The sequence below is a fragment of the Penaeus monodon genome, chromosome 18, assembly GCF_015228065.2.
Source record: "Penaeus monodon isolate SGIC_2016 chromosome 18, NSTDA_Pmon_1, whole genome shotgun sequence".
NCBI classification, from domain to species: domain Eukaryota; kingdom Metazoa; phylum Arthropoda; class Malacostraca; order Decapoda; family Penaeidae; genus Penaeus; species Penaeus monodon.
This window is the reverse complement of record NC_051403.1, coordinates 28,929,521-28,939,520: the sequence shown is the minus strand read 5'-3', so window position 1 is coordinate 28,939,520 and position 10,000 is coordinate 28,929,521. Positions and strand designations below refer to the sequence as shown.

Sequence of the window (10,000 nt, the reverse complement as noted above, 5' to 3'; positions counted from 1 at the left end):
TACCCAATGTCCGGGAAGGGACTTTGTTTACAAAAGGCATCAAGCGAGACTCCAAGACACTGGATAAACGTCCAGGTTTTCGCTTTCCTAGAGCAATGACTGGCAGTATCAAGGACTTGAGACACGCAGCTTGGTCCTTCTCATAGTAAACCAGACCTCAAAACGCTCTTGTTGATCGATTTCTATGGCTCCTGTTTGCCAGACCAATCCGTCACTGACTTCCTGTCTGACAACCCAGAAATATGGACTACACTACTAAGGCATGTAAACTTTCTGTAACTTCAACATCCTCCGCGCACTCATGGACCACACTGAACGGGTTCCCCTAACTGCCCCCAAGTCCTGACTCTTGGTCTGGTCCAGGAGACCTCTAGCCTAGTGGCTTCACTCATTGCTAAATGCATCAAAGCCGCACAGTGACGCCAAGGACTCAGATGGTGGAGCGTGTGTGGCGCGGTGTCGTCGGCAAAGTCAAGTTTCTGAAGGGGAACCCTTTAGATATTGCCTAGTGGTTGCTCCACACTGACTTTGGCTCGCAGCTCTGCCCATTATCCGTCCTACAAAGTGTTGAAAGTGTTTGGTGCAAGGACCACAGCCTTGCCTCACCCCTGCAATTAACGGGACGAAGTTCGACATACCCCCACCACACTTACAGCACTTTCAGTACCGTATATGAGGATTGCTGTATCGGCCAATAATCTGTGTCGGAATTCCCCTGGCCTCAGCCATCTCCATAGCGATTCCCGATGCACCGAGTCAAACGCATTCTTGAGATCGATATAGGCTGCAAGCATCCCACGACCAAACTCATGAAGCGCTAGTATACGGTCTATCGTGGACTTGCCAGGAGTAAATCCAGACTACTCCAGTCTCTGGTGCCTCAGTAAGTGGTTGCGGATCCGTTTCAGAAGAATGTGGGCGAGAACCTTGCCTGGTTATGCTGAGCGTGTAATACCACGGTTATTGCTACAATCCCAACGATCCCTTTCCCCTTCCAGAGAGGGATGCCACACCCCTCAGCAGGTCAGGGGAATGGTAACCGCAAGACTGCCAGATGGCAGTCGGACTGTATGCAGGCCGCGAGCATAGGTGCACCCCCAGCCTTACAGTTCAGCAGGGATATCACCTATGGCCTGCAAGCTTTCCCACTCTTCAGCTTGGAAATCGACACCTAACCTCTGTTAGGGTAGGAGGTTCCTTCGCTGATTGGGATCCGGCACAGGCACTCGGAGACATCGCTTGCATCCCAGTTAACTATTGGAGGGTCCTAACTTGGTACAATTTTCCCAATGAAAAACCATGATCTGAGAACTTCCGTACCATCCGCTGACGGACTGCAGTCATCTTTTAAGGATGCTTAGGTTCATTTTTCTCAGGGCCTTGGTATGCAGGGACGGAGAAGGTCATTTACCAAGAAATGGCCTTCGTCTCCTCCGCAGATTCCTGATGAACCTGTTCCTTGTCCCTTCCTCAGCAGTGTCCCTACCCCTACGCACCATGGAACGACGCAAACTTGGGATTCCCATCTCAGCGAGCCTGCGACCGCGCTTCAGTGGCCCACTAATTCTCCAGGGAGATGGGAATTCTGCTTTGCCCTTGGGGCGTACGCCAATGGACCTTCCTGAGCTGCTTAGAGTGTTTACAAAAGCTTAAGAAACTCCCCACAGAGCAACTGGGTCTGTATGTTGGTTGGTTTCTGTGAAATCGGTCCAGATGACTGCATGGCGGAACCCACGGGCACCACGTCCTCCTCCCTTAGGTCTGTTCAGGTGAAACACCTTAGGGTGTCCACTGGAGGGGACGGGGAGTTTTGAAGTGTGACCCGCATGGTAGCCACAACCAGCCTATGGCCGGTGCCACAGAACTCGGCACTCCGGTAAAACCGGCAAGTTCTGGAGGATGCCTCCATCGCGTGCTAACACGAATCGTGGTTTATGCTCCTTGCCCCACTGTAATCCGTATCGCTGTACCATGTTCCACGATGCATTTGGAGCGCTGGTAACTAGGAGCCGAGATCCTCATTTTCTGGGACCAAGCAAAGTCCGGAGAAGGAGGCTATTCTCGCTGCTGGGATCAGCTCCCGCAGCCCATGAGGGCCGACAGACATCTCGTAGCCAGCTCAGTCCACAGCCGATACCGCATGAAGTCACCCGAAAATGCCGATATCTAGCCGGGGGGCAATTGTCTGCCACAGATGCGCGTTTTGGCGGAGAAAACGCCTCTTTCACATCGTTTTTTATGCAACGGTAGTGAGCGTATACAGCAATAAGAGACATGAAGTCAAAAGCATGCTTTATTCTCAATGCATAATATTACTCACCATCCGGTGTCAACTCCTACTTGAGGCTGAAGTCGACTGAGATGCTATGGCTACACCCTGAGGTGGTGACCATCGCTGCAGCCCGACCAGTATAGGTGTAACCACCCTCCACTGATCGTGCCGCTACCAGTGTACTCTCTACCGCTGAGAGGGCAAGCCACCTCAACTCCCCGTCGCCTCAAGTCCCGAATAGCAGAGGTAACTGCTCATCCTAGCGCAAGGACCGGATGTTCCAAGCGCCTACCCGGCAAGCACGCCTGGATTAAGCACTCTCGGCTGGTCACGTCCGGTGGCACGCACCTTATAATATAATATTATCTATATATATATATATATATATATATATATATATATATATCTATTACTGCATCATACACACACCAACACACACACCACACACACACACACACACACACCACACATCACATACACCCACACACACACGACACACCACACACACCACACACACACACTGTGGTTGTGTGTGTGTGTGTGTGTTGTGTTTACATATATAATATATATATATATTTATATATATATATATAAATGTATATATATTTATCGATGTATATATATGTTATATACAGATGTAATAATATAATGTGTATTTTCATATATATATATATATATATATATATATAATATAATATATATATCTATATAATATTAGACTATATATATATATACACATAAAATCACATGTGTGTCCTGTATAAAATATAATAATATATATATGAAGATCTATACATTATATACTCCACACATTAAATTATACATTAATTTAACACACACACACCACACACACACAGCATCCACACAACGCACACATATCGATATATATATATATATATATATTATATGTGTGTGTGTGTTTGTGTTTGGTGTGTGTAGTGTGTGTGTAAATTTACATGTATAATTTAAATGTGTGAGTATATAAGCTGTATATATATTCATATATATATTATTATATTTTATACAGACACACATATTTATGTGTATATACATAATATATATTTATATATATCATACAATATATATATATAATATATATATATCTATATATATATATGAAAATACACATTATATATATACATATGTATATATACAATATATATACATAGATTAAATATATATACATTATATATATATATATAAATATATATATATATATAAAACATACACACACACACACACACACACACACACGTGTGTGTGTGTGTGTGTGTGGTGTGTGTGTGTGTGTGTGTGTGTGTGTGGTGTATGTGTGTGTGTGTGTGTGTGTGTGTGTGTAGTGTGTGGTGTGTTGTGTATGTATGTATATCTAATAATACTATACTATCTACCTATCTCTAATTATTCTTATATATATCTATTATATATATTAGTTTGCGGGCACCACCAGTGACCAGCCGACCTTATATCTCAGCGTGCTTTCCGGGTAGGCGCTGGAACATCAGGTCCCTTGGCGGCAGGTGAGTGCAGTTACTCTGCTATGCGGGAATTGAGGCGACGGGGATTGCGGTGGCGCCCTCTCAGAGGTGAGAAGACCTGGTAGCGGCCGATCAGTGAGGTGGTTACCCTACCTCTGGTCCGTGCTGCAGCGATGGTCCACCACCTCCAGGGTGTAGCCATAGCCATCTCCAGTCGACTTCAGCCCTCAGTAGTTGAGTTGACACCGGATGGTGAGTATATTATGGCATTGAGACTAAAGCATGCTTTTGACTTCATGTCTCTTATTGCTGTATACGCTCCTACCGATGCATATAAAACTGATGTGAAAGAGGCGTTCTCCGCCAAACTCGCATCTGTGCAGACAATTGCCCCGGCTAGATATTCGCATTGTTTCTGGGTGACTCCATGCGGTAATCCTGGCTGTGACTGAGCTGGGGCTTACGAGATGTCTGTCGGCCCTCATGGCTCGGGAGCTGATCCCAGCAGCGAGAATACCTCCTTCTCCGGGACTTTGCTTGGTCCCAGCAAATGAGGATCTCTGGCCCTAGTACCATCGCTCCAACTGCATCTTGGACAGTGGTCAGCGATACGGATCACAGTGGCCAAGGAGATCGACCACATTCTGTTAGCACGCGATGGAGGATCCTCCAGAACTGCAGGTTTACCGGAGTGCCGCAGTTCTGTGGCACCGCCATAGTGCTGGTTTGTGGCCTACCCTGCGGGTCCACTTCAAAACTCCCCAGTCCCTCCAGTGGCCACCCTAAGTGTTTCACCTGGACAGACTAAGGGAGGGGAGTGTGCCCGTGGGTTCGCCATGGCAGTCTCTGACCGATTCAACGAACCCACAAACCTGACAGACCCAGTTGCTCTGTGGGAGTTCTTCAGCGTGTACACTCGAGTCAGCTCAGGCGTCCATTGGCGTACGCCCAAGGGCAAAGCAGAATTCCATCTCCCTGGAGACATTAGAGGCCACTGAATGCGCGTCGCAAGGCTCGGCTGAATGGGAAATCAAGTTTTGCGTCGTTCCATGGTGCGTAGGGGTAGGACACTGCTGAGAAGGGACAAGGAACAGTATTCATCCGGAATCTTGCTGAGGAGATCGAAGGCCATTTCTTTGGTAATGACCTTTGCCTGCCTACCAAGCCCTGAGAAAACTGAACTCTAAGCCCTCCGTACAGATGACTGCAGTCCGATCAGCGGATGGACGGATCGTCTCAGATCATGTTTTCATTTGTGAACATTGTACCAGGTAGACCCTCCAATAGTTAACTTGGATGCAAGCGATGTCTCAGTGCCTGTGCCGGATCCACCAATCAGCGAGGAACCTCTACCTAACAGAGGTTAGCTGTCCGCTTTCCAAGCTGAGAGTGGAAAAGCTGCAGGCATATGTGATATCCCTGCTGAACTGCTAAAGGCTGGGGTGCACCTATGGCCTCGCGGCCTGCATACAGTCCCTACTGGGCCATCTGCAGTCTGGTACCATTCCCTGAACCTGCTGAGGGGTGTGGTCTCCCTCTCTGGAAGGGAAAGGGGATCTTGGAATTGGGGAGCAACTACCGTGGTATTCACTGCTCGCATACCCGGCAAGGTTCTCGCCCACATTCTTCTGAAACGGATCCGCAACCACTTACTGAGGCACCAGAGACTGGAGTAGTCTGGATTTACTCCTGGCAAGTCCACGATAGACCGTATACTAGCGCTTCATGAGTTTGGTCGTGGGATGCTTGCAGCCTATATCGATCTCAAGAATGCGTTTGACTCGGTGGACATCGTGATCGCTAGGGGGAGATGCGGAGGCTCAGGGAATTCCCTACACAGATTATTGGCCTGATAGCAAGCCTCATACGGGTACTGAATGCTTTTTGTAAAGTGTGGTGGGGGGATGTCGAACTTCTTCCTGTTAATTTCAGGGGTGAGTGCAAGGCTGTGTCCTTGCACCAACACTTTTCAACACTTTGTATGGACTGGGCTAAGGGGCAGAGCTACGAGCCAACGTCAGTGTTTGGAGCAACACTAGGCACATAATTAAGTCTCAGACTTGACTTTGCCGACGATGTTGGCCATCCTATCTGAGTCCCTTGGAGTCCACTTGTGGCGGCCTCTTGAATGCATTTAGCAATGAGGTGAAGCCCCTAGGCCTAGAGGTCTCCTGGACCAAGACCAAGATTCAGGACTTGGGGGCCTGTTAGGGGAACCCGTTCAGTTGGTCCATGATTGCGGGGAGGATGTTGAAGTTACAGAAAGTTTTACATGCCTTAGTAGTGTCAGTCCATATTTCTGTGGGGTTGTCAGACCAGGAATCATAGACGGATTTGGCTGGCAACAGAAGCATTGAAATCGATCAATCAAGAGCGTTTGAGATGTCGGTACCTATGCAGAGGACCAAGCTCTGTGTCTTCAAGTGCCTTGATACTGCCAGTTTTTGCTCTATGAAAGCGAAACCTTGACTTATCCAGTGTCCATTGGAGTATCGCCTTTGATGCCTTTTGTAACAGTCCCCTTCGCCTGATCATGGGTACCAGTTGGCAGGACCATGTGTCCCACGGCGGTTACACCGTGAGACTGGAATGGGACCTGTTACTTGCATATCCGGGATCGCACTCCGGCTATATGGCCACCTAGCTCACCTCCCTGTGGAAGACCCTGCCCTGCAGGTTTCTCTCTGCGAGACACCCTGGGTGGAGGAGACCTGTGGGAACGACCTAGGAGATCATGGCTTAGGCAGCTCAACGAGACCTGTCGGCGAGGAAATTAGAGATTAAGTCCGATATGCGAAGCTTAGCCTCGCCCGGGCTATGCCTATGATGGGAGCAAGGCCTGTGTCGACTAATGCTGACTCGCTCACGTGTGTCAGCTGGTGCTGACTCGGCTGAACCTATTCCTTACCCGCCGTGGTGCCCAGCCACAGCAGTAACCTCCGGCCCAATTTTACAACTCTCCGCGCTGGGCGGTGCGCGAACCCGCCGACCCTCGGATGAGAGGCCTACACTGTTACCATGTACTAGCCGGAGGCTGAATTAAGAGATGGGCTGTGGTGCCTGCCTGGAGACTCGCCTCGCGGGATCCCTCGTGGCAGGAAGCGAAGGGGTCGGATGCGGCCATTGCGTCCCCATCGCGTTTAGCCCCTTGATGATGAATGATGATATCTGTATATAACGTCTCTACTCTGTATATATCTATGCCTATATTATAGCATATATAGATGCATAATATATATATATTATCTATATATAATATATATATCTCCTATATAAATATATATATATATATATATTATGTAAAATAAATATATATTGTGTGTGTGTGTGTGTGTGTGTGTGTGTGTTGTGTGTTGTGTGTGTGTGTGTGTGTGTGTGTGTTGTGTGTGTGTGTGTGTGTGTGTGTGTGTGTTTTTTTGTGTGTGTGTGGTACATATGTATATATATATATATATCTATATATATATATTATCTATATATCTTATATAACCATATATATATATATATATATAGAATATCTATTTATATATATATAAATTATATTATATATAAATTTATATACATATATATCTATATCTCTCTATCTATTATATCTATATATATATATACATTATATATTATACTATAATATATACTATATATATATATTATATAATATATCTATTCTCATTATATATGTTGTGTGTGTTGTGTGTGTGGTGTGTGTGTGTGTGTGTGTGTGTGTGTGTGTTGGTGTGTGTGTGTGGTGTGTGTGTGTGTGTTGTGTGTGGTTTGTGTGTGTGTGTACCTATGGCCATATCTCTCATCATCTCTCTATCTATATCTATATATCTCATTATATATATATATATATATATCTCTCTCCTCTTGTCTCTCTCTAATTCATAGTCTCTCTCTCTCATCCTCTATATATATTCTCCTCTCTCTCATAATTTCTATCCCTACATTATATCTCTCATATCTCTCTATACTATATACTTCTATATATATCGATATCTATCTGTGTGGTGTGTGTGTGTTGTGTGTGTGTGTGTGTGTTTGTAGTGGTGTGTGTGTGTTTTGTGCGGTGTGTGTGTGTGTGTGTGTGTGTGTCCCTATGTCTCCTCTCTCCTCCTCTATATATACTATATATATCTCTCTATCTCTCTCTAATCTCTCTATCTATCCCCTTCATATCTATCATCTATACTCCTATACTATATATATCTCTTCTCTCTTCTCTATCTCCTCTCTCTCTGCATCTATAATCTGTGTGTCTATCATATATCTCTATCTATCTATCTATCTATCTATATATCTCTCTATCTACTCATATCTCTATATCTTATATCTCGCCTTCATCTCTCTCTCATCTCTATCTCTCTCTCTCTTCTTATATCTCTCTATCTTCCATTCTATATATATATTATATATATATATATATATATATATATATTATTATATCTATAGAAATTTCTATATAGATAATTATAATATATATATATATCATTATATAAATTATATATGCATCTATATATGTCTATCTCATATCTCTCTATACATATGCTATATATATATATCCTCTACCTATCTATCTAGATCTATCTATATTTCTTTCATATATATATATAATCATCTATAATTATATATGCATCTCTACATCTGTATGTACTATATATCTCATCTCTCTATATATATCTCTCTCTCTACTATATACTCTCTATATCATATATCTATCTCTCGAGTATATATATCATATATACTATATCTCTACACACACACCCTATCCCTACACTTTCTCTCCATTTTTACCATAACATCTCCCATACCATACCTCTTACTCTATCTATCTCTATCTATAGTATATATATCTCTCTCTCTCTCTCTATATACTAGATCTCCTCTCCTCTCTATCTTCTCTCTCTCTCTCTCTATTACTCTCTACTCTCTCTATTCAACTGTCTCTCTTCTCTCCTCTCCTATCTCTCTCTCTCTCTCTCGGTCTCTCTTCTAATATCTACTCTATCTATATCATCCCCACCCACACACCCTACACCCCCACCGCCCCACCTGTCTCTTCCCTCTATCCCTCTCTATCTCTCTCTACTCTCTCTCTCTCTACTCATCTCTCTATCTCTAGTCTCTCTCCTCTCTCTTCGCATCCTCGATTCTCGTCCTCTCTACCCTCTACTCTCTACTCTTCCTTCTCTCTCCCTCTCTATCTCTCCTCCTCTCTCTATCTCTCTGTCTTTCTCTCTCTCTTTCTCTCTCGCCGCTCCTCTCGTTTCTCTCTTTCTCTCTATCTCTCTTATCTCTACTCTCTCTCTCTCGCTCTCTCTCTCCTTCTCTCTCTCTCGCTTCTCTCTCTGTCTCGCTGTCTCTCTCCTGTGGTGTGTGTGGTGTGTGTGTGTGTTGTGATGTCTCTCTCTCTATCCTCTTCTCTCTCTCTCTCATTCTCTCCCTCTCTCTCCTCTCTCTCTCTCTCTCATCTCTCCTCCCTCTGTCCTCTCTCTCTCTCTATATCTTTTCTCTATCTCTTCTTCTCCTCTCTCTTTCTACCTCCCCTCCCCTCTCTCTCCCCCCCGTGTGTGTGTGGATGTGTGTGTGTGTGTGTGGTGTGTGTGTGTGTGTGGTGTGTGTGTGTGTTGTGTGTGTGTGTGTGTGTGTGTTGTGTGTCTCCTCTCTCCTCTCTCTCCTCTCTCCTCTCTCTCTCTCTTCTCTCCTCTCTATCTCTCTCTCTCTTTACACTCGCTGTCTCCTGTCTCCCTTTCTCCCCTCCCCCACCCCCACATCTGCCTCTCCTACTACTTCTCCCTCCCTCCCTCCTCTCTCTCTCTCTCTCGCTCGCTCGCTCGCTCGCTCCTCTCGCTCTGCTCTTCCTCATATTCTTGATCTCCCTCTCTATTCCTCTCTCTTCTCTTCTCTCCTCTCTCTTCCCTCTTTTCTCTTTTCTACTCTCCTTCTCTCTCTCTCTCTCTCTCTCCTCTCCTCTCTCTCTCTCCTCTAGCTCTCTCTGCCTCTATCTTGCCTCTCGATCTCATCTCTCTCTCTCTCTATTCTCTATCTATCTCTCTCTCTCTCTCTCTATATGCATTCTCCATCTGCATATATATATGCCTCTCTCTCTGCCATCTCTATCGGCCTATCTCTCATGCCTATATATCTGCATATATATCTGCCTCTATCTATGCCTCTATCTCTGCATCTATATCTGCCTCTATATATTGCATATATATATATATCATAGATTCTATTCTCTATATATCTATCT

The 10,000-nt window shown here is 45.0% G+C and overlaps 1 protein-coding gene across 1 annotated transcript in view; it reads left to right on the top strand.

The window, feature by feature from the left end:
* LOC119584699 (TATA-box-binding protein-like) overlaps positions 1 to 146 on the top strand; it is a 12,402-nt gene extending 12,256 nt beyond the window's left edge. The window contains exon 8 of the mRNA XM_037933369.1: positions 1 to 146. This exon is cut by the window's left edge and continues 54 nt beyond it. Within this exon, the coding sequence (XP_037789297.1) occupies positions 1 to 146 (146 nt within the window).
* The last annotated feature ends 9,854 nt before the right edge of the window (positions 147 to 10,000 follow it).